Source organism: Bolinopsis microptera, chromosome 13, assembly GCF_026151205.1.
Source record: "Bolinopsis microptera isolate Bmic1 chromosome 13, MBARI_Bmic_1.0, whole genome shotgun sequence".
NCBI classification, from domain to species: Eukaryota; Metazoa; Ctenophora; class Tentaculata; order Lobata; family Bolinopsidae; genus Bolinopsis; species Bolinopsis microptera.
In genome coordinates, this window is record NC_087084.1 from 842,308 (window position 1) to 868,050 (window position 25,743).

Here is a 25,743-nt window from a genome sequence, read left to right on the forward strand (position 1 = left end):
TTACATTGCCCCCCCCCCCCCCCCCCGTACTGTTACATTGCCCCCCGTACTGTTACATTGCCCCCCCCCCCCGTACTGTTACCTGATACTAAGTGAAGAGTGAGTAAGTGGTAGACTATAAAATTATACTGCAGACACACTCTGTTAGAGTAGACACACTCTGTATATCAAACATTACACACATCTCTCCTTTTGTGTATACTCAGCTTTTACATATCAAATTTCACAAAACGTTAACACAAGTATTTGTGTAATAACGTTTAATCCACACAGCGGTCACTTGTTATAATAAGTATTATAGTAGTTTTACTAGAAACCAGTTGTTATAATATAATAGTGGGGGGCCGGGGGGGGGGGGGGCCGGGGGGGGGGAGTATTTCATTGAATTGAATTATGGAACTCTATACCACTGTTATCATTCTAATTTAAACCATAATTTTAGTTAATTAGTGTAAATTAATAAGCTTACCATTTCAGAACCTAATAAACTCTATCCTGGATTTCACTAAGACAGAGAAAGAGTTAACTGACTTTGCTGAACTGCGTAAGAATATCAACTACTACTCTGATAGGTTGAAAGTGCAGGGCAAGTCGGGGCTGCTGTACGCTATAGAGAAACGCAAGGTATGTATTGTCTGTTATTGGATCAATTATGTAAATTATTTTAAGTTAGCAGGAAAAGTGGCACGTGTTCCCTGTCTGCTGGAATTAGTTAGCAGGATAATTTATAATTAATTAAAGTTAATACATTCAATTCATAGTCTAGCTGGGGCAGGAGGGTCTAGGTTCTGGTTACCACGGTTACCACGGTTACCACGGTTACCACAGTTACCACGGTTACCACAGTTACCACGGTTACCACGGTTACCGAATTATGTAATAACTAATAATTAATTCCAATCAGCCATTACAGTTAATTATGACAATATAATATGTAACTAATAATCATGTCTACCCAGGTAGTGGACGTTAACGTTACCTTATCAGCCCCTAAAGTTATTATACCTGAGAGTGGGAAATTAGAGGAGAATGGACCTCTTATTGTAGCGGATCTGGGGCGCCTTATTCTAACTACAGAGGTATGTAGGACACGTGTAACAGCACGTGCAAGAACACGTGTAACAGCACGTGCAACAACACGTGCAACAGCACGTGCAACAACACGTGTCCCTTTATAACACGTGATGTTACTGTTTGTAGTCACGTGGTAATATTATATAGTTAGAGTTTTTCCATTTCACCCTTTTGTAAAAAGGCATTAGTGAAAGGTTACGAATGGTCGTTTTTGCAGAAAAACAAGGATTTTGGAGATAGCGGTAGGCAGGTCTGAATATGGTGTCATTCCTTCCGTTAGTTACCACTAGAAGGAACCCGTATAACCCTAAAATGGTGTCAAGACTCAAGAGACTAAAATAATTATTATATATATATATTATATATTTTATTATATATATATATTATATATTTAATTCGCGTTTTTGACACCACTTGGGGGTCCAAATTTGGGGCTCTAAAACTTCTATTTCTTGGCCAATTTTTATTTTTTCATGCTGATTTGAAGGCCATTAAAGCATTTGGCCCAGTCAAAAAAGTTTCAGTTGTATATCTTTTACGGTTTTTGCGGAAAGTAGCGTTAAAGTTCAGTAAAATGGCACGGATAAACATATATCGTCGCGCTTTATATATAGTAAGATGTCAACGGAAAAGCCACGCGCGTGCGCGAGGATTGCTTGGAATGCGCGGCTCGAGCGTATTTTAATGTATACTATGTTTAATGTATAGTATTAGGTAATAAGCCCAATTTGTACGTGGCCAATTTTGTACTTGGTACGCGTAGTGAACTGATGTGTTTCAATATTATTATTATGAAGTGAGCTGATTAGAGCTTATACAGTATTTATAGTTATAGGAAATGGAAATCTAGCGTCCGCCAAAAAGAAACACGGGTGCAATTCTTGTTAAAATGCGATTTGTAATTGTTATTACGTTAAATCTATACTGCAGCACAGAAAAGTGAAGTTGACCCGTGCTTTCCATTAGTGAAATGTGAAAATACTACGGGGATCCTGAAGGTCTCACAAACAAGAACTATTGTATTACTAACTACAAGACATTACTACAACTAACCGTTACTTCAGGTGGGGGAGACTAGATCTCCTAAAGAGTTGTTAGCAATGTCACTAGCTGAGTTAGAAGAAGCTGCCTACGATAATTACCTGCTCAATCTTGAAAACTTCTACGTTAAAATGTTCAACAATAAGGTACATTAAATAAAACTAAATTTAATATTATTAGTAACTGTTGTTATACTGATCGCTTGTTTAAACTCAATCTAATAAAATCTTTAACCCTGAATCTTTAACCCCGGTCTAAGAACATGTCTGTCTGCACATTCCCATAGTTACTAGTGGTTACTAGTGGTTACCAGTGGTTACTAGTGCGTGGTTACTAGTGGTTACTAGTGGTTACAAGTTGTTACTAGTGGTTACTAGTGGTTACTAGTGGTTACTAGTGGTTAACATTCCCATGAACAAGAGTAATTATAGGAAGATTGGGAGAACGATCTAGCAATAACACACGACTCCTTTATACTCTACCCTGTACGACTCAATATAAATCTGTCTAACTCTATCCTGCCTGACGATAAGAAGCTACCTAAAACCAAGTGCCGGGGACATCTGGACTCTGTTAAAGTTGTAATGTCAGATGTGAAGATTCAGCATTTGTATAGGTTAGGGTTATTTAGTTTAGAGTCATTGTGTGTAGAATTGCTTTATTTCACATTTTCTCAATTAGAGAATAGTTAAAGCGATTGAGAAAGTATTATTACAATATTGATAAAAGTAGCAGAAAACTCTTACTCGATAATAGACTGGTGCAGTCCGTAGATTGCGTGATGGTTGTGAAGATGCCAACTTCTAAACCTCTCAATAGGTTCAATAGGTAGGTAGTATAATTACTAACAGTACACAGTACACAGTACACAGTACACAGTACACAGTACACAGTACACAGTACACAGTACACAGTACACAGTACACAGTACACAGTACACAGTACACAGTACACAGTACACAGTACACAGTATAACAATTGCACTGCCCAGGATAATAAACAGTTTACCAAAGTCGGAGCCAGCTGAAGTTAAGAGTAAAAACTCAGTGGTAGGACTAGATGATAACTGGGTAGACGCAGCTCAACTAGCTGCTGTTACTAATATAGTTACAGGTCAGAATGTTATTATAATGCAAGTTATATCAACAATTCCTGTAATGCTAGCACTAAACATCGTGATACCATTTAAATTCCTTTATTTCTGGCAGCATTCTAAAGAAGTGAAGTCATTGTGAAGATGATAAACAATATAGCTAGATTATGTAGGTGTGCAAAAGGGTGTTTTCTAAAGAAACACTTAGCTTGTCCTCCTGTAGATCTGTAGATCTCTAGAAGAGGTATAGCAATTAATAACAAAGCAGAATGTGTTCAATGCGGGCTCAGCTGAGTTTACTTCCAGCTACCACTAGTTTACGAGACATTTATAAAATGAAAGTAGCGCGCGGCGCAATGTCAGCACCTCATCACGCGAGTAAAAACCGCGCGGCGCCATGTGTGAAATGAATATTTTCATGAGGCTAGCTTCCGCAACAAGCGCAATTTATTACAGCTTCTGTGAAAATATTCGTATGAAAGGTTTTTCTTAAGGAATGTGTCGTCCATATTCCCATGAAACATCGGAAAAAGTTGTCCGATTGAAACTGATCAGGGAGTTAATTCCCAGCTTCTCCTATTATTACCCTGACTGTGTGGAAATCATGGTTAGCACCTTCACAAAACTTTCACTGAATTTCAGAGTCGCGCAGGAACTACAGACTAAAGAAGTTGAAACCTTGTGTTTCCTTTTCTGACAATACCCAATCTTCTGACCGACCGACTACTGACTCCTCGACTCACAAATCTGGGTCTGAGAAGAAACTTGTGAAAGGGATCCTAAAAAGTAACACAATTCAAAATCTAATACACCCGCTCCTTGAGCAAAGCTATTATGACAATTAGAAAATAAATTAGTGTTAACTCCCGTCTCCCTCCTTGAACAATCAATTTAGAAATGTTCACAGTTCCAACATTAAAACACCTAGTACTGACTATTTAATCCCAGGGAAAGTGTCCACACCCTCCGAAAATGCCAAATCCCCATTATCTGCTGTTTCCATCTCAACTGAGGCTTCCGACGATTTCTTTGACGCTCCAGACCACTTTTTAGTGGAGGAGGATGGACTGATAACAGAGGTATTTGTTTTGTGACTGATAACAGTTTTAAAAGAGCAAAAATTAGAAACTAATAGCGATTTTTACTGGTTCATTTATTTTGTATCTGTTGTGACGGAAAATAAATAAAGTATTCCTGGATTTACATTGAAAATGTATTTTTCAGAGGGAATCTCTGAATATAATCAGTCAGACAGTGCTTCTAGCAGACTTTACACTAAACGTTATTGTATTAGACGTCGTAAAACAAAGTGAGTTATCTGCTGTTATAACGTTAGGGGGGGGGGGGGGGGGGGGGCACCATTAAATGTCACCCCGACCCTGAAAATGCCCGAATGTCGATGAAATTTTGCTACGAATTTCGAAGCTTTTTGATTAAGAGATTTAATGTGATAAACATTGTTATTTATTTCAGGTCGTTACGAAGGGAAAGTAGTGTTGAAGTAAACATTGTTAAGGTGTTATTTATTTCAGGTCGTTACGAAGGGAAGGTAGTGTTGAAGTAAACATTGTTAAGGTGTTATTTATTTCAGGTCGTTACGAAGGGAAAGTAGTGTTGAAGTAAACATTGTTAAGGTGTTATTTATTTCAGGTCGTTACGAAGGGAAGGTAGTGTTGAAGTAAACATTGTTATTTATTTCAGGTCGTTACGAAGGGAAGGTAGTGTTGAAGTAAACATTGTTATTTATTTCAGGTCGTTACGAAGGGAAGGTAGTGTTGAAGTAAACATTGTTATTTATTTCAGGTCGTTACGAAGGGAAGGTAGTGTTGAAGTAAACATTGTTATTTATTTCAGGTCGTTACGAAGGGAAGGTAGTGTTGAAGTAAACATTGTTAAGGTGTTATTTATTTCAGGTCGTTACGAAAGGAAGGTAGTGTTGAAGTAAACATTGTTATTTATTTCAGGTCGTTACGAAGGGAAGGTAGTGTTGAAGTAAACATTGTTATTTATTTCAGGTCGTTACGAAGGGAAGGTAGTGTTGAAGTAAACATTGTTATTTATTTCAGGTCGTTACGAAGGGAAGGTAGTGTTGAAGTAAACATTGTTATTTATTTCAGGTCGTTACGAAGGGAAGGTAGTGTTGAAGTAAACATTGTTATTTATTTCAGGTCGTTACGAAGGGAAGGTAGTGTTGAAGTAAACATTGTTATTTATTTCAGGTCGTTACGAAGGGAAGGTAGTGTTGAAGTAAACATTGTTATTTATTTCAGGTCGTTACGAAGGGAAGGTAGTGTTGAAGTAAACATTGTTATTTATTTCAGGTCGTTACGAAGGGAAGGTAGTGTTGAAGTAAACATTGTTATTTATTTCAGGTCGTTACGAAGGGAAGGTAGTGTTGAAGTAAACATTGTTATTTATTTCAGGTCGTTACGAAGGGAAGGTAGTGTTGAAGTAAACATTGTTATTTATTTCAGGTCGTTACGAAGGGAAGGTAGTGTTGAAGTAAACATTGTTATTTATTTCAGGTCGTTACGAAGGGAAGGTAGTGTTGAAGTAAACATTGTTGTTTATTTCAGGTCGTTACGAAGGGAAAGTAGTGTTGAAGTAAACATTGTTAAGGTGTTATTTATTTCAGGTCGTTACGAAGGGAAGGTAGTGTTGAAGTAAACATTGTTATTTATTTCAGGTCGTTACGAAGGGAAAGTAGTGTTGAAGTAAACATTGTTATTTATTTCAGGTCGTTACGAAGGGAAAGTAGTGTTGAAGTAAACATTGTTATTTATTTCAGGTCGTTACGAAGGGAAAGTAGTGTTGAAGTAAACATTGTTAAGGTGTTATTTATTTCAGGTCGTTACGAAGGGAAGGTAGTGTTGAAGTAAACATTGTTAAGGTGTTATTTATTTCAGGTCGTTACGAAGGGAAGGTAGTGTTGAAGTAAACATTGTTATTTATTTCAGGTCGTTACGAAGGGAAGGTAGTGTTGAAGTAAACATTGTTATTTATTTCAGGTCGTTACGAAGGGAAGGTAGTGTTGAAGTAAACATTGTTATTTATTTCAGGTCGTTACGAAGGGAAGGTAGTGTTGAAGTAAACATTGTTGTTTATTTCAGGTCGTTACGAAGGGAAAGTAGTGTTGAAGTAAACATTGTTAAGGTGTTGTTTTATTTCAGGTCGTTACGAAGGGAAAGTAGTATTGAAGTAAACATTGTTATTTATTTCAGGTCGTTACGAAGGGAAGGTAGTGTTGAAGTAAACATTGTTCAGGTGTTATTTATTTCAGGTCGTTACGAAGGGAAGGTAGTGTTGAAGTAAACATTGTTATTTATTTCAGGTCGTTACGAAGGGAAGGTAGTGTTGAAGTAAACATTGTTAAGGTGTTATTTATTTCAGGTCGTTACGAAGGGAAGGTAGTGTTGAAGTAAACATTGTTAAGGTGTTATTTATTTCAGGTCGTTACGAAGGGAAGGTAGTGTTGAAGTAAACATTGTTAAGGTGTTATTTATTTCAGGTCGTTACGAAGGGAAGGTAGTGTTGAAGTCCCTAATAAAGAATATCACAGCAACCTTTGTTAAAACAACCTGGATGCAGAAAATAGAGGCCTCTCTGGGGGAGATTACCATGCTGGATTGTTTTACTTCTGAGGAACCCTTACATCTCATATCATCCCCTCCTGACGGTTAGTTACTAGTGGTTACTAGTGGTTACTAGTGGTTACTAGTGGTTACTAGTGGTTACTAGTGGTTACTAGTGGTTACATCTCATATCATCCCCTCCTGCCGGTTAGTTACTAGTGGTTACTAGTGGTTACTAGTGGTTACTAGTGGTTACTAGTGGTTACTAGTGGTTACTAGTGGTTACTAGTGGTTAAATCTCATATCATCCCCCCTGACGGTTAGTTACTAGTGGTTACTAGTGGTTACTAGTGGTTACTAGTGGTTACTAGTGGTTACTAGTGGTTACTAGTGGTTACTAGTGGTTACTAGTGGTTACATCTCATATCATCCCCCCTGACGGTTAGTTACTAGTGGTTACTAGTGGTTACTAGTGGTTACCATTGGTTAATTTTGGTTACTAGTGAACTTTTGTTACAGCGGTAACTATGACGTCACTATGCGTTGTGATGACGTAATGTTCAGGTAAACTGATCTCAATAGCAGCCCAGATGAATGACCCCACTTCACCTTACTTTGAGAACGACTTTAAGAACACGGAGATTGCAGTTCTGGGCACATTCGACCAGATATCGGCTAAAATACACGTCGACTCTTTTTGTAACATCTACGAGTTTGGTGAGTGGTTACTAGTGGTTACTGGTGGTTACTAGTGGTTACTAGTGGTAACTAGTGGTTACAAGTGGTTACTAGTGGTTACTGGTGGTTACTAGTGGTTACTGGTTACTAGTGGTTACTTAACTTTATATATAAACACCTCCGGACTACTGCTCTCTATACGTTTAACAAATTATAGTAGTAGTAAATCTTTCAAAGTACGAAATATCTCTTTAAAAGAGCATCCTAGGCACCTTATAGATATCAAAACGCATAAAAAAGAAAACAAAAACATCAACCATCTTCTAACTTCTTCCACTCCTCCCTATCTAAAGCTAAAAATCTAAGGTCTTCGAAATCAGTCAAATTCTTAAGTCTAATATCAAGATTTATCAAATTATAGTGAGATAAAAAAATAACAACCGAATCAACTAATTGTTTCTAAACTATGATAAACCGTTAATACCTTAATAAAACCCAAATTCAAAATATTAAATAAATAATTTGTAGCAATGTCCGTGCTGCCCCAGTCAAGTGAGGAAGTATCTGGACTAGAGGAGAAGGAGGAGGAGAAGAGTGGGGCTGGTGGGGAAATGAAGAGGTACTCTTCTGATGAGAGCATTAATGAGGATCTTATCAAGGTAACTAATGGTTACTAGTGGTTACTAGTGGTTACTAATGGTTCCTACTTCCTAGTGGTTACTAGTGGTTACTAGTGGTTACTAATGGTTACTAGTGGTTACTAATGGTTACTAGTGGTTATTACTTTATTAGTGGTTACTAAAGTTTACTATAAGGTATTAATAGTTCAAACTGAAACTCCTTTTAATGTTTTTGCACAACAAGAGTAGGAAATAATAAAACGACTTGTCGAACACATCAGTTCCAAGTAGAAAACATTTCTACTGTTTAAAAAGTGTCGTTACAGATTCACGTGGCTGCCGTAGTGAACAACATTAACATAATCGTAGACAGCAGTCAGAGGACATATGCAGACATATCCATTACTAGTTGTAATGCAGAGGTTAGTGGGTATTTAATATAGTAATATACTAGTTACATACTAGTAATATTCAATGTTAATTACTTATGATTTTTAATTTAAATAACTTACTTACTTTAGGTATAATAGGGTATAATAAGATAATAGTATAATGACGTCTCGTGGTATTACAATGACGTCACGTGGTATTATAATGACGTCACGTGGTATTGCAATGCCGTCACGTGGTATTACAATGACGTCACGTGGTATTACAATGACGTCACGTGGTATTACAATGACGTCATGTGGTATTACAATGACGTCACGTGGTATTACAATGACGTCACGTGGTATTACAATGACGTCATGTGGTATTACAATGACGTCACGTGGTATTACAATGACGTCACGTGGTATTACAATGACGTCACGTGGTATTACAATGACGTCACGTGGTATTACAATGACGTCACGTGGTATTACAATGACGTCATGTGGTATTACAATGACGTCACGTGGTATTACAATGACGTCACGTGGTATTGCAATGCCGTCACGTGGTATTACAATGACGTCACGTGGTATTAAAATGACGTCACGTGGTATTACAATGACGTCACGTGGTATTACAATGACGTCATGTGGTATTACAATGACGTCACGTGGTATTGCAATGACGTCACGTGGTATTGCAATGACGTCACGTGGTATTGCAATGACGTCACGTGGTATTACAATGACGTCACGTGGTATTGCAATGCCGTCACGTGGTATTGCAATGACGTCACGTGGTATTACAATGACGTCACGTGGTATTACAATGACGTCATGTGGTATTACAATGACGTCACGTGGTATTACAATGACGTCACGTGGTATTACAATGACGTCACGTGGTATTACAATGACGTCACGTGGTATTACAATGACGTCACGTGGTATTACAATGACGTCACGTGGTATTACAATGACGTCACGTGGTATTACAATGACGTCACGTGGTATTACAATGACGTCACGTGGTATTACAATGACGTCACGTGGTATTACAATGACGTCACGTGGTATTACAATGACGTCACGTGGTATTACAATGACGTCACGTGGTATTACAATGACGTCACGTGGTATTACAATGACGTCACGTGGTATTACAATGACGTCACGTGGTATTACAATGACGTCACGTGGTATTACAATGACGTCACGTGGTATTACAATGACGTCACATGATAACTACAGGTGATAGTAAAGGAGAACACTACAGAAGTGAACAGCTCTCTCAAGTCACTAGATGTTAAGCAGCCTTCCAGTCACATTACCTACAACAATATACTCACTGTGGAGAGCAGTATCTACCAGGAGCTTATCTCATTCCAGATGGTGTGTAGTTTTAAACAGTGTAACCATGGTTACCGTGCAAAGTTCTAATTGATTACCCTAGTTAATTAACTAATTACTATTTATTTCAATGTTTGGGAATGAAACTCTTGGACCATGTTACCATGGTTACCTCTCCTCTATCAGATACAGTACCAGAAGAAGTTAGGGGAACTAGACCCCGACATGGAACTGAACATTAAGATGGGATCTCTTCATTTTATATTCCTCAACTATTTCGTACAGGTACTGTGGGTTTAGAATATAATAACGTCATTTAAATGTAATGACGTCATTTAAATGTAATGACGTAACTTAATGACGTAACTGAATCTAGTGACGTCACTGTAATGACGTAACTTAATCACCAAACTGAATCTAGTGACGTCACTGTAATGACGTCACACAATACCTCCTCAGAACCTGCTGCACGTGCTGGACGTGTTTAGTGTTGCGCGAGATAAGATGGTATCTGCGAGTATAGAGACAGCTAAACTAGCGCAACAGTCCACCACTTCCTCACTGGTAGTGCTAAACCTGGAGGTGGAGAGCCCGGTAGTGAAGATACCGCGCAATTCTACCAGTGTAGAGGGGTACAAGGTTAAGTTGGGAAACATTAAACTGCAAAACAAGTTCTCCTTGACAAAGAAAAAGACTATAAAAGATGTTATCTCTATTGAACTGTCTCACATTGCCGTCTCCAGGTACGAAAACTTGCCCAACATTTCAAAAATGTTTCACTATTAAAATTATTTTCGATTAGTACTTTTCTTTTCTAGTTTTTAGCGGAAACTCGATATTGCCAGGCAACCCGTGATACTGACGTCACGTGGTATTATGATGACGTCACGTGGTATTATGATGACGTCACGTGGTATTATAATGACGTCACGTGGTATTTGAAGGATTCACGTGGTATTATGATTACGTCATGTGGTGTAATTAACTGTACATTTCAACAGGGTGATCCTGGGTAGCTACGGGGACGTTTTAAGAGAACGAGATATTTTAGAACCGTATGAGATGGAGCTGAAAATAACACGGTACCTCACTGAAGATGCTAATATCAGTGTTAATACCACACTTAAACAAATCCACGCTAATCTTGGTAAGATGCTAATATCAGTGTTAATACCACACTTAAACAAATCCACGCTAATCTTGGTAAGATGCTAATATCAGTGTTAATACCACACTTAAACAAATCCACGCTAATCTTGGTAATACGCTAATATCAGTGTTAATACCACACTTAAACAAATCCACGCTAATCTTGGTAAGATGCTAATATCAGTGTTAATACCACACTTAAACAAATCCACGCTAATCTTGGTAAGATGCTAATATCAGTGTTAATACCACACTTAAACAAATCCACGCTAATCTTGGTAAGATGCTAATATCAGTGTTTATACCACACTTAAACAAATCCACGCTAATCTTGGTAAGATGCTAATATCAGTGTTAATACCACACTTAAACAAATCCACGCTAATCTTGGTAAGATGCTAATATCAGTGTTAATACCACACTTAAACAAATCCACGCTAATCTTGGTAAGATGCTAATATCAGTGTTAATACCACACTTAAACAAATCCACGCTAATCTTGGTAAGATGCTAATATCAGTGTTAATACCACACTTAAACAAATCCACGCTAATCTTGGTAAGATGCTAATATCAGTGTTAATACCACACTTAAACAAATCCACGCTAATCTTGGTAAGATGCTAATATCAGTGTTAATACCACACTTAAACAAATCCACGCTAATCTTGGTAAGATGCTAATATCAGTGTTAATACCACACTTAAACAAATCCACGCTAATCTTGGTAAGATGCTAATATCAGTGTTAATACCACACTTAAACAAATCCACGCTAATCTTGGTAAGATGCTAATATCAGTGTTAATACCACACTTAAACAAATCCACGCTAATCTTGGTAAGATGCTAATATCAGTATTAATACCACACTTAAACAAATCCACGCTAATCTTGGTAAGATGCTAATATCAGTGTTAATACCACACTTAAACAAATCCACGCTAATCTTGGTAAGATGCTAATATCAGTGTTAATACCACACTTAAACAAATCCACGCTAATCTTGGTAAGATGCTAATATCAGTGTTAATACCACACTTAAACAAATCCACGCTAATCTTGGTAAGATGCTAATATCAGTGTTTATACCACACTTAAACAAATCCACGCTAATCTTGGTAAGATGCTAATATCAGTGTTAATACCACACTTAAACAAATCCACGCTAATCTTGGTAAGATGCTAATATCAGTGTTAATACCACACTTAAACAAATCCACGCTAATCTTGGTAAGATGCTAATATCAGTGTTAATACCACACTTAAACAAATCCACGCTAATCTTGGTAAGATGCTAATATCAGTGTTTATACCACACTTAAACAAATCCACGCTAATCTTGGTAAGATGCTAATATCAGTGTTAATACCACACTTAAACAAATCCACGCTAATCTTGGTAAGATGCTAATATCAGTGTTAATACCACACTTAAACAAATCCACGCTAATCTTGGTAAGATGCTAATATCAGTGTTAATACCACACTTAAACAAATCCACGCTAATCTTGGTAAGATGCTAATATCAGTGTTAATACCACACTTAAACAAATCCACGCTAATCTTGGTAAGATGCTAATATCAGTGTTAATACCACACTTAAACAAATCCACGCTAATCTTGGTAAGATGCTAATATCAGTGTTAATACCACACTTAAACAAATCCACGCTAATCTTGGTAAGATGCTAATATCAGTGTTAATACCACACTTAAACAAATCCACGCTAATCTTGGTAAGATGCTAATATCAGTGTTAATACCACACTTAAACAAATCCACGCTAATCTTGGTAAGATGCTAATATCAGTGTTAATACCACACTTAAACAAATCCACGCTAATCTTGGTAAGTTTTATTGCGGGGCTCAATACGTTGCGGCTCATTTCTCAGTCACTGAGTATCTTCAATCTTGCTAGTATCATTCATTCGAAGAATATATCAAATTAAATAACAATTATGTTCATTTTGAACGTTCATTTTTGTGGTTTAAGATATTTTGAATGATCGATATTTAAAAAAAGAGATATCATGATACGGTGTGATTAGTTCAACATTACAGGCTATGAAGACTATCACATGGCCTTGAAGATTTTGGAGGAAAACTTGGCGGAAACTGGAGACAGAGTTTTGGAAGTCACTCCGCAAGCAATCATCACTAATGATGAGGTAATAACGTAAAGTTAATAAGTTGAGGTAATAACTTAAAGTTAATAAGTTGAGGTAATAACGTTAAGTTAATAAGTTGAGGTAATAACGTTAAGTTAATAAGTTGAGGTAATAACGTAAAGTTAATAAGTTGAGGTAATAACTTAAAGTTAATAAGTTGAGGTAATAACGTTAAGTTAATAAGTTGAGGTAATAACGTTAAGTTAATAAGTTGAGGTAATAACGTAAAGTTAATAAGTTGAGGTAATAACGTTAAGTTAATAAGTTGAGGTAATAACGTTAAGTTAATAAGTTGAGGTAATAACGTTAAGTTAATAAGTTGAGGTAATAACGTTAAGTTAATAAGTTGAGGTAATAACGTAAAGTTAATAAGTTGAGGTAATAACGTTAAGTTAATAAGTTGAGGTAATAACGTTAAGTTAATAAGTTGAGGTAATAACGTTAATTTAATAATTTGGTTTAAAAAAATAAAAGTTTTAGATTAGTTGAGTGATTTGCCGCGTAGTTTGGGGATAAAAAGAACTGCGGTAAATCTTTACTAGTGGTATTAGTAGTAGTATTAGTGGTATTAGTAGCTTCTTAATAAAGTAACAAGATTAGTTGCTCACTATTAATAAGTTGGTTATTAGTTTAATATTAATACATGTAGTCTGAATTAATAGCTGATTACTCACTATTAATAAGTTGGTTATTAGTTTAATATTAACACATGTAGTCTGAATTAATAGCTGATTACTCATGCTCTGTTTGATCCCATTCCCTCACTAATTAAGATCGTACCGTTAATTTTTACATCAACTTTTACAAAGTATTTTCCACTGTTCGACTCAAAGATTACAATATTATCAAAAACTAAAATGTTCACAAATAAAGAGGTTGACAAATTAAACAAATTTTTATAATTCTGGTTTTTAAGTGACGTTACAAATGTATCCCATAGTTTTAACTTATTTTGTAAAACTATCTTTATAAATTTAAAACATAAGCCATGTACCCAAAAAGTAAACCATGCTGATCACTTTGTACTGTGTATATTACTTTCTTCTCACCGATCCTAAAAGACTAATTCCTCGTGGCATCACTGTTCCATCACTTAATATATACATAACTTGATCCTCTTGACAAACTCTTAATTCGAACAAACCAAACAAAAAAGGAAATTCTCAAAAGATTGTATTGTAAGAAATTAAAATAACTTATTTCAAATGCCTTCTAATTCTTTAACGTAGATGAAGTGTTAACAACAGTGTTAGTAGTGTTAACAGTTCAATAGTGTTAACAACAGTGTTAGTAGTGTTAACAACAGTGTTAGTAGTGTTAACAACACTAGTGTTAACAAAACTACAATTAAATAAGCTCCTGAGATCATCTTGCTGCAATAAACTGCACGTAGAGCCAATTTAGTTAAACACACCTCAATAATGTACCTGTTAATCAGTAAAATAATCTGACGATCACGTGTGTTGTCATGACATCACGTGTGTTGTCATGACATCACGTGTGTTGTCATGACGATCACGTGTGTTGTCATGACGTCACGTGTGTTGTCATGACATCACGTGTGTTGTCATGACATCACGTGTGTTGTTATGACATCACGTGTGTTGTTATGACGATCACGTGTGTTGTTATGACATCACGTGTGTTGTCATGACATCACGTGTGTTGTCATGACGATGACGTGTGTTGTCATGACATCACGTGTGTTGTTATGACATCACGTGTGTTGTTATGACATCACGTGTGTTGTTATGACATCACGTGATGACTGCTTCTGCTTACAATCTGATAAGCAGTGTGAAGCTGAGAAGGAGGAAACAGGACTCCACTACTGCGCTACTACTAGGAACTGTTGGTTCAGGTGTTTTTTCAGGTATATCTGAGGGAGAGGGTTGGTTTAAGATCGTAACCTACTTGGGGGCCGGGGGGGGGTTTAAATTTTTAATTATTTCGTCACGTGGTGTAATTGAGTGTAAGAACTTACCACACTTGGAACTGGATGATCCTGCCCCTGGACAGGCGGTACACTTCTCATTGTGAGCCTGGTCGCTGTAAGTGTCCGCTGGGCATATGGAGCACGTGTGGGCATCTAGCAGGAAGTTACCAGGTTCACAGCCTAGAGGGAGGGATTATTAGGGGGGTTACCAGGTTCACAGCCTGGAGGGAGGGATTATTAGGGGGTTACCAGGTTCACAGCCTGGAGGGAGGGATTATTAGGGGGGGGGGTTACCAGGTTCACAGTCTGGAGGGAGGGATTATTAGGGGGGTTACCAGGTTCACAGTCTGGAGGGAGGGATTATTAGGGAGGTTACCAGGTTCACAGCCTGGAGGGAGGGATTATTAGGGGGGTTACCAGGTTCACAGCCTGGAGGGAGGGATTATTAGGGGGGTTACCTGGTTCACAGTCTGGAGGGAGGGATTATTAGGGGGTTACCAGGTTCACAGCCTGGAGGGAGGGATTATTAGGGGGGGGGGGTTACCAGGTTCACAGCCTGGAGGGAGGGATTATTAGGGGGGTTACCAGGTTCACAGTCTGGAGGGAGGGATTATTAGGGAGGTTACCAGGTTCACAGCCTGGAGGGAGGGATTATTAGGGAGGTTACCAGGTTCACAGCCTGGAGGGAGGGATTATTAGGGAGGTTACCAGGTTCACAGCCTGGAGGGAGGGATTATTAGGGGGGGGGTTACCAGGTTCACAGCCTGGAGGGAGGGATTATTAGGGGGGTTACCAGGTTCACAGCCTGGGGGGAGGGATTATTAGGGAGGTAACCAGGTTCACAGTCTGGAGGGAGGGATTATTAGGGGGGGTTACCAGGTTCACAGCCTGGAGGGAGGGATTATTAGGGGGGGGGGGGGGGTTACCAGGTTCACAGCCTGGAGGGAGGGATTATTAGGGAGGTTACCAGGTTCACAGCCTGGAGGGAGGGATTATTAGGGGGGTTACCAGGTTCACAGTCTGGAGGGAGGGATTATTAGGGGGTTACCAGGTTCACAGCCTGGAGGGAGGGATTATTAGGGAGGTAACCAGGTTCACAGCCTGGAGGGAGGGATTATTAGGGGGGTTACCAGGTTCACAGTTTGGAGGAGGGATTATTAGGGGGGGGGTTACCAGGTTCACAGCCTGGAGGGAGGGATTATTAGGGGGGTTACCAGGTTCACAGCCTGGAGGGAGGGATTATTAGGGGGGTTACCAGGTTCACAGCCTGGAGGGAGGGATTATTAGGGGGGTTACCAGGTTCACAGCCTGGAGGGAGGGATTATTAGGGAGGTTACCAGGTTCACAGTCTGGAGGGAGGGATTATTAGGGAGGTTACCAGGTTCACAGCCTGGAGGGAGGGATTATTAGGGGGGTTACCAGGTTCACAGTCTGGAGGGAGGGATTATTAGGGGGGGGGGGGGTTACCAGGTTCACAGCCTGGAGGGAGGGATTATTAGGGAGGTTACCAGGTTCACAGCCTGGAGGGAGGGATTATTAGGGGGGGGTTACCAGGTTCACAGCCTGGAGGGAGGGATTATTAGGGGGGTTACCAGGTTCACAGCCTGGAGGGAGGGATTATTAGGGGGGTTACCAGGTTCACAGCCTGGAGGGAGGGATTATTAGGGGGGTTACCAGGTTCACAGCCTGGAGGGAGGGATTATTAGGGAGGTTACCAGGTTCACAGTCTGGAGGGAGGGATTATTAGGGGGGTTACCAGGTTCACAGCCTGGAGGGAGGGATTATTAGGGGGGTTACCAGGTTCACAGCCTGGAGGGAGGGATTATTAGGGGGGTTACCAGGTTCACAGCCTGGAGGGAGGGATTATTAGGGGGGTTACCAGGTTCACAGCCTGGAGGGAGGGATTATTAGGGAGGTTACCAGGTTCACAGTCTGGAGGGAGGGATTATTAGGGAGGTTACCAGGTTCACAGCCTGGAGGGAGGGATTATTAGGGGGGTTACCAGGTTCACAGCCTGGAGGGAGGGATTATTAGGGAGGTTACCAGGTTCACAGTCTGGAGGGAGGGATTATTAGGGGGGTTACCAGGTTCACAGCCTGGAGGGAGGGATTATTAGGGAGGTTACCAGGTTCACAGCCTGGAGGGAGGGATTATTAGGGGGGGTTACCAGGTTCACAGCCTGGAGGGAGGGATTATTAGGGGGGTTACCAGGTTCACAGTCTGGAGGGAGGGATTATTAGGGGGGGTTACCAGGTTCACAGTCTGGAGGGAGGGATTATTAGGGGGGTTACCAGGTTCACAGCCTGGAGGGAGGGATTATTAGGGGGGGGTTACCAGGTTCACAGCCTGGAGGGAGGGATTATTAGGGGGGTTACCAGGTTCACAGCCTGGAGGGAGGGATTATTAGGGGGGTTACCAGGTTCACAGCCTGGAGGGAGGGATTATTAGGGGCCGGGGGGGGGTTACCAGGTTCACAGCCTGGAGGGAGGGATTATTAGGGGGGTTACCAGGTTCACAGCCTGGAGGGAGGGATTATTAGGGGGGTTACCAGGTTCACAGTCTGGAGGGAGGGGTTATTAGGGGGTTACCTGGTTCACAGCCTGGAGGGAGGGATTATTAGGGGGGGGTTACCAGGTTCACAGCCTGGAGGGAGGGATTATTAGGGAGGTTACCAGGTTCACAGCCTGGAGGGAGGGATTATTAGGGGGGTTACCAGGTTCACAGCCTGGAGGGAGGGATTATTAGGGGGGGTTACCAGGTTCACAGCCTGGAGGGAGGGATTATTAGGGGGGTTACCAGGTTCACAGCCTGGAGGGAGGGATTATTAGGGGGGTTACCAGGTTCACAGCCTGGAGGGAGGGATTATTAGGGGGGTTACCAGGTTCACAGCCTGGAGGGAGGGATTATTAGGGGGTTACCAGGTTCACAGCCTGGAGGGAGGGATTATTAGGGGGGTTACCAGGTTCACAGCCTGGAGGGAGGGATTATTAGGGGGGGTTACCAGGTTCACAGCCTGGAGGGAGGGATTATTAGGGGGGTTACCAGGTTCACAGCCTGGAGGGAGGGATTATTAGGGGGGTTACCAGGTTCACAGCCTGGAGGGAGGGAATATTAGGGGGGGGGGGGGGGTTACCAGGTTCACAGCCTGGAGGGAGGGAATATTAGGGGGTTACCTGGTTCACAGTCTGGAGGGAGGGATTATTAGGGGGGGGGGTTACCAGGTTCACAGTCTCGAGGGAGGGATTATTAGGGAGGTTACCAGGTTCACAGCCTGGAGGGAGGGATTGTTAGGGGGGTTACCAGGTTCACAGCCTGGAGGGAGGGATTATTAGGGGGGGGTTACCAGGTTCACAGCCTGGAGGGAGGGATTATTAGGGGGGTTACCAGGTTCACAGCCTGGAGGGAGGGATTATTAGGGGGGTTACCAGGTTCACAGCCTGGAGGGAGGGAATATTAGGGGGGTTACCAGGTTCACAGCCTGGAGGGAGGGATTATTAGGGGGTTACCAGGTTCACAGCCTGGAGGGAGGGATTATTAGGGGGGTTACCAGGTTCACAGCCTGGAGGGAGGGATTATTAGGGGGGGTTACCAGGTTCACAGCCTGGAGGGAGGGATTATTAGGGGGGTTACCAGGTTCACAGCCTGGAGGGAGGGATTATTAGGGGGGTTACCAGGTTCACAGCCTGGAGGGAGGGAATATTAGGGGGGGGGGGGGGGTTACCAGGTTCACAGCCTGGAGGGAGGGATTATTAGGGCATATTTCAAAACTGGTTCCACTTGGAGGAAATTTTAGAAATGCTTTTATCAATCCAATTTTGGAAATTTTAGAATGTTTGAACTTTATACTTTGAAAATCTGCAATATTGGAGACATCAATCTACTCTATCATGCAAAAATAGCTCATTCTATCATCGACACTAAAACAATCCTCAAAAGTGTGCTCTACTTCATAACGTCTCTAGATTAGGCCTTTGCTTGAACTAAACCCAAATTTTGTGTGTTAGTATATGAGATTTCATTTTTACAGACTGATATAAAGCCCAATCAAGGAGAAAGAGCTAACATGGGGAAAATGTGGTTTTAAAAATTTTGTCACTCCGTAACAAAAAAGTGTAAAAAAGTTATCTATTCTCTTAACTACACGCCTATTCCATTCCATATTTTCTGAAGTATCTCAGCGACCTTACACTAAGATTTTCCAACATTTTCGATTGATAACATTATAATTTAAGAGGAGATATGATGAGCCAAACTTTGGTCACTCCGTAACGCTGTGTTACGGAGTGACAAATTCAAGGGACATTGTCACTCCGTAACGAATTTTTTTATTGTCATAAATACACCAAAGGAGTTTGCAACCTATGCAGACAGTCTTCTCAAGTCAATCAATGTCATGTATGTTGGAGATCTAGCCTCAGGTATGGAAGAGGAGTGCAGAAGGAAAGCAAGACCAGTTCCAGGAACCTTGAAAGTGCACCACATTGTCCGTTCTTTCAAAGATAACAGCTGCATCCTTACCTTTAGGGACACGTCAGTTGATGGATCTTTGATAAAGAAGAGTTTGCCGATGAATCATCTGCTCAGACGACTTCAACAACAGTTATTGGAGAGGAGGAAACACCATCATCTTCTAACAGCTGTGAAACTTACAACATTGATCAATTCGTGATTGTTAACTGGGAGGGTGAACTTTACCCAGGAGGGTAAACTTTACCCAGGAAAAGTTATTGGCAAGCCAGACAGCAGTAACCTTACCGTTAAGTGCCTTGTACCAGCTGGAAAACCTGGATCAATCTGGAAATGGCCTGACAAAGAGGACGTCCATGATTACGAACTTATTGACGTGAAAGGAGCTATTGGTATGCCGAAGCTTTTGCCGGGAACAGGGAGAAGAATAGAGTTTGAAGTACCTGAACTTGCTTATAAGTGGGGTGTAAAGGTTTAAATTTTCGTTAATCTGTGTACATTGTACAGTTTATAACTTTAAACAAATAAGCCCAGATTTTTAAACATTTCATTATGATATGTCACTCTGTAACAGATTCTTAACCGAGTAATATTTGTAGAAAGTTAAACCAATGAGACTGATTTTTATGCAGTTGTTTATATTTTTCAAACAGTGATTTAAATGTGCTGTATTTTAAGGGAAATTTACAGAGTTGTAAGCTCCAGGGTTGATTTTTTATCACATGATCGTATTTTTATTCATAATTGTGATCAAGACTTATATGAATTGTACCAGATTTGATTTATTTCACATCAATAAATTTGTGTGTCTACCTTGTTTAAGTGTTATCTATCTAATTTTGAAAAGAATTCTACTATTTAGAGCCAGGAACAGGATGAAAAATGATGAAAAATTCGAGTGGAATGAGAGACTGTTTGATGCGTCACTCCGTAACAGTCACTCCGTAACAATCCCCAACATTTTTAAAGCCTCAAATTTTTTATTCCTTTGGCAATACACACTTTTTCTTGATTAATTATTGAAGGAAAATGTCTGAAAAGTGCCTGGAAGCCGTCAAAATGCAACTTTCAAGAATATCTGAGATAAAAATTAGGTCAGAATATGGGTGTACCAAAATCTTAAAATTTATCTAGTCACTCCGTAACGAAATTTCGACTTTTAATTACTCAAAAACGGATTGATTTCTCACTATTTTCTTTGGCAGATATGTAAATCATAGGTTTGAAAAGCCTTAGAAACATAATTTAACCAATAATGAACCTGTTTTCTTGGACATTTTTCGGAAAAAATCGGTAAAATTGTCACACCGTAACATTCTATAGTTTTGAAATATGCCCATTAGGGGGGGTTACCAGGTTCACAGCCTGGAGGGAGGGATTGTTAGGGGGGTTACCAGGTTCACAGCCTGGAGGGAGGGATTATTAGGGGGTTACCAGGTTCACAGCCTGGAGGGAGGGATTATTAGGGGGGGTTACCAGGTTCACAGCCTGGAGGGAGGGAATATTAGGGGGGTTACCAGGTTCACAGCCTGGAGGGAGGGATTATTAGGGAGGTTACCAGGTTCACAGCCTGGAGGGAGGGATTATTAGGGGCCGTGGGGGGGGGGAGGTTCACAGTCTGGAGGGAGGGATTATTAGGGGCCGTGGGGGGGAGGGGGGTTCACAGTCTGGGGGGAGGGATTATTAGGGGGGTTACCAGGTTCACAGCCTGGAGGGAGGGATTATTAGGGGGTTACCTGGTTCACAGTCTCGAGGGAGGGATTATTAGGGAGGTTACCAGGTTCACAGCCTGGAGGGAGGGATTATTAGGGGAGGTAACCAGGTTCACAGCCTGGAGGGAGGGATTATTAGGGAGGTTACCAGGTTCACAGCCTGGAGAGAGGGATTATTAGGGGGGTTACCAGGTTCACAGCCTGGAGGGAGGGATTATTAGGGGGGTTACCAGGTTCACAGCCTGGAGGGAGGGATATTAGGGGAGGTAACCAGGTTCACAGCCTGGAGGGAGGGATTATTAGGGGGGTTACCAGGTTCACAGCCTGGAGGGAGGGATTATTAGGGGCCGTGGGGGGGAGGGGGGTTCACAGTCTGGGGGGAGGGATTATTAGGGGGGTTATCTTGGCATACACTTCTACTTTACTTTACAAGTTAACAGCAAATAGTGGGAATAGTTAGGCAGGAACATGTTTTGGACTTATAAACTTTTGTACCATGGTGACATTTTCCTTATTACATATCACCATGGTGATAATATCGTACACCATAATAAGCTAATGGATGTTACCATGGTGATAATATCGTACTTAGTGTTGTACAGTCGTTGCCAGGCAAGCTGCCAGGTTGTTTAGCGGATCCAGCAGGGCACTCCTCGCACTTAGTGTTGTGTACAGCGTCAGTACTGTAGTAGTTGTCAGCACAATCTTCACACTTGCCCTTGTTATCAAGGAACTTCCCAGCTGCACAACCTGGGGTATGTTTATACTTTTATATAGGGTATATAGTAGGATATGTTTATAGTTATAGATAGTTTATATATAATATACTTTATAGTTATAGATAGTTTATGTATATATATATACTTCGAGTTTACTACCTGAGGTGAAATGTAGAAAAAGTATACTGTAAAGTACACTGTAAAGTACATTGTAAAGTACATTGTGTGTAGAACAACAGTTGAAGAGGAAGGTGTATAAAAGCTAACCAGCAAAACACTGCTCAGCACTTGTAGCCCCTCTGGGCACGTTAGTGACGGGTGTTTCACCAGGACACTCTACACAAGCTGCCCCATCCACGCTGTAGGTATTTTCTGGACATTTCTCACATCCTGTCTCTGCGCCCGGCCTTTTTCCCGCTCCGCAAGATGTGATTTCTTGTGCGGTTTCAGTCGGTTCCTCCGTAACTATCTCAACTGCAATGAGAAGATACACTTAATCTCTACATGCCTTACCGCTCCAGAACTGAGAGAGCAAACAACAGCAGCAAAAAAGGGGGATGGTCTAGGTTTGTATGGGGGCTCATGACCCCCAACTAAATGTGAGAGGAGGAGTTATAGATAAGATGGTCTGTCCCCTGTATTGCTGCTGTTTTTACAGAGGGGGGGTGTCTCCCCCTGTATTGCTGCTGTTTTTACAGAGGGGGGGGGGTATCTCCTCTTGTATTGCTGCTGTTTTTACAGAGGGGGTGGGGTATCTCCCCCTGTATTGCTGCTGTTTTTACAGAGGGGGGGGGGTGTCTCCCCCTGTATTGCTGCTGTTTTTACAGAGGGGGGGGGGGGGGGGGGGGGGGTGGGGTGACTTCCCCTGTATTGCTGCTGTTTTTACAGAGGGGGGGGGGGTGTCTCCCCCTGTATTGCTGCTGTTTTTACAGAGGGGGGGGGTGTCTCCCCCTGTATTGCTGCTGTTTTTACAGAGGCTGAGGGGGGGGGGGGTGTCTCCCCCTGTATTGCTGCTGTATTTACAGAGGGGGGGTGTCTCCCCCTGTATTGCTGCTGTTTTTACAGAGGCTGAGGGGGGGGGGGTGTCTCCCCTGTATTGCTGCTGTTTTTACAGAGGGGGGGGGGTGTCTCCCCCTGTATTGCTGCTGTTATTACAGAGGGGGGGGGGGGTGACTAGTTTAAACACTGCTGAGTATAAGTTGTATCTTAAAAGTGGTGTTATTAAATTTCAATTTATTATTATTATTGATAATAAATAATAATTTATAACCTGAGTTTATTTATCAGCTTTGAAACGGAAAGTTGATATTCGTCCAACAACCACTTACTTGTTCCTGTTGTTGAGCCTGTGGGTGGCTCAGTTGTAACTTCCACATCTCTGATTGTCAGTCCGTCAATCTTTATACTTTTGATGATGTTTTCAAATTCTAGGGATTTTATTGATTTACACTCAATAAAAACTTTGTGTAATGTATATATGTATAATGTGTAATGTGTAATGTATAATGTATAATGTATTATATATACTATAGTATACATTATGTCAAGAGCAGGGATATGTTTTCATATTCTAAAATGTAATAATGGACTACTTTAGTGCATAAAATATAATACAAGTTAGGACGGAGCTTACCAATTTCGTCGGCACAAAGAAATTGGGCATTGTAGCCTTTATGATAGTTCGTGTTAAAACTTTTTGCGTTTGGAACAGCACCTTCTTCCAACGTCATAATGTAACAAAGCTCATCCTCATCGCACGCTAGGATAAAACAAAATGAGTTTTCTCTTTCATCGGCTGATCTTAATATTTTGATAGTTAATATTATATTTCATTGTTGATTGTTTATGATTGTTTATCAATATAGTATACAGTAGTAGTTTTAATACTTTCAACACTACTATATAACAAATAATTTGAGATGATTCATCGATCCTGTTGATGGCGGTAAGCCGAAACTAGTCGAGACTCTGCGGATCAACCCGAGATACGTTGTATCACTGCTTAGTGCTTATGCTCAATGCTATCTAAAAAATCTTAAGATCCTAACGTATTTTATCTTGGGAGGATTGCGGCTAATTAACACCCTTGCTGGACAATCTCTACTTTCCTTAACGTCAGCGAAAGCTTTATCAATACAGTAGTAGTAGTAGGTACTAATATTACCTTCAGTTCTTGTCTTGTCTGCATCATCCTGTGTACAATCATCGGGCAGGTTCACTCTGGGGTTGTAGCAGATTGGACAATTCTCTTTGCTATACTCATCTGCTACGGCGTATCCAGCTGAAATTACATTCGTTGGTTTAACTGCAGTAAATGATGTTGAACTTGATAAGTTGATATCCATAACAAATAATTACATTCTTACAGTGGGTCAATATTTGAGCAGCACTATTTGAGTATTTGTCCTCTGCGGCGCACTAGGAGGCGCACTATTTGTCCTATGCGGCGCACTAGGAGGCGCACTATTTGTCCTTTGCCATTAGGGAAAATACTCAAATAGTGATTTGCTCAAATGGAACTCAAATAGTACTAGGAGGCGCACTACCTAATACTATGGTAACTAACTGTAACCATGGTAACTAGGAGGTGTACTACCTAATACTATGGTAACTAACTTTAACCATGGTAACTAGGAGGCGCACTACCTAATACTATGGTAACTAACTGTAACCATGGTAACTAGGAGGTGTACTACCTAATACTGTGGTAACTAACTTTAACCATGGTAACTAGGAGGCGCACTACCTAATACTATGGTAACTAACTGTAACCATGGTAACTAGGAGGTGTACTACCTAATACTATGGTAACTAACTTTAACCATGGTAACTAGGAGGTGTACTACCTAATACTATGGTAACTAACTGTAACCATGGTAACTAGGAGGTGTACTACCTAATACTATGGTAACTAACTGTAACCATGGTAACTAGGAGGTGTACTACCTAATACTATGGTAACTAACTGTAACCATGGTAACTAGGAGGTGTACTACCTAATACTATGGTAACTAACTTTAACCATGGTAACTAGGAGGTGTACTACCTAATACTATGGTAACTAACTTTAACCATGGTAACTAGGAGGTGTACTACCTAATACTACTGTATTAGGACTACAATTACTGTTCGACATAGTTTGATCTGAAATTTTTATAAAATGATACAGAATTATACAGCAATTAACTTATAAACAATGACTACAAAGAATGTTTAGGCTGAAACGTGCTCAGGCTGGTTAGGGCAGAAACTAATAAACAGGATTGTTTATTACTTAATTAGTTTCAATTAATAGTTAATTAATTGTAACATGATGGATAAAAGTGTACGTACCATTTGATATCTTTATCAAAGCCAAACAAGAAAGAGCTAACAGAGTCATGACTTTCATCTTCTTGAGACTTATTTTTTAGTAAAAATTAAACACTAGTTATAAGCTTTCTAAAACTTTTCATTCTGCGCTAACTTTAACTTATAATTAAAATTAATAACTCACAAAAAAGGCTACTCTTTAGAATAACCCTCTATTTTCTCAGTTTTAACTCATTGCTTATCTGGTTTACATTGGTTAGGAGATTTGTTTTGGACCATTGGGAGTCTCATATTTACGTTGACTGCTCTTTCACAGTTTATTATTAAGCTTTCAAGCAGTATTATATATATACTTATTAAGTAAGTTAAGTAATTTCAACGATTTAGTGTACAAAGCTCATGATAGACGCTTATGGAGAAGCTATGGGTGAGTCGAGACTACTCGGCCACTCGATTTTATGATTTATTTTCTATTATCC

The 25,743-nt window shown here is 40.3% G+C and overlaps 2 protein-coding genes across 2 annotated transcripts in view; one reads left to right on the top strand and one right to left on the bottom strand.

Annotated features, from left to right (window-relative positions):
* The window catches only part of LOC134825417 (intermembrane lipid transfer protein VPS13A-like), a 57,704-nt gene that overhangs the window by 26,133 nt on the left and 5,828 nt on the right, over nucleotides 1–25,743 (top strand). Inside the window, exons 16-31 of the mRNA XM_063837594.1 lie at nucleotides 478–624; nucleotides 960–1,079; nucleotides 2,139–2,261; nucleotides 2,547–2,731; nucleotides 3,107–3,228; nucleotides 4,157–4,287; nucleotides 4,433–4,517; nucleotides 6,717–6,884; nucleotides 7,345–7,497; nucleotides 7,987–8,117; nucleotides 8,405–8,500; nucleotides 9,704–9,844; nucleotides 9,989–10,087; nucleotides 10,262–10,545; nucleotides 10,804–10,949; nucleotides 13,012–13,118. Of these exons, the coding sequence (XP_063693664.1) occupies nucleotides 478–624; nucleotides 960–1,079; nucleotides 2,139–2,261; nucleotides 2,547–2,731; nucleotides 3,107–3,228; nucleotides 4,157–4,287; nucleotides 4,433–4,517; nucleotides 6,717–6,884; nucleotides 7,345–7,497; nucleotides 7,987–8,117; nucleotides 8,405–8,500; nucleotides 9,704–9,844; nucleotides 9,989–10,087; nucleotides 10,262–10,545; nucleotides 10,804–10,949; nucleotides 13,012–13,118 (2,238 nt within the window). The remainder of the gene's footprint in view (nucleotides 1–477; nucleotides 625–959; nucleotides 1,080–2,138; nucleotides 2,262–2,546; nucleotides 2,732–3,106; nucleotides 3,229–4,156; nucleotides 4,288–4,432; nucleotides 4,518–6,716; nucleotides 6,885–7,344; nucleotides 7,498–7,986; nucleotides 8,118–8,404; nucleotides 8,501–9,703; nucleotides 9,845–9,988; nucleotides 10,088–10,261; nucleotides 10,546–10,803; nucleotides 10,950–13,011; nucleotides 13,119–25,743) is intronic.
* LOC134825319 (uncharacterized) lies at nucleotides 13,961–25,360 on the bottom strand. The gene is made up of 8 exons (XM_063837491.1): nucleotides 25,286–25,360; nucleotides 24,117–24,233; nucleotides 23,586–23,711; nucleotides 23,281–23,379; nucleotides 22,220–22,426; nucleotides 21,822–21,983; nucleotides 15,103–15,234; nucleotides 13,961–14,997 (listed from the first exon to the last, which is right to left on the bottom strand). Exons 1-8 carry the CDS (start codon nucleotides 25,341–25,343, stop codon nucleotides 14,897–14,899), a joined length of 1,002 nt encoding a protein of 333 aa, XP_063693561.1. The 5' UTR covers nucleotides 25,344–25,360; the 3' UTR covers nucleotides 13,961–14,896.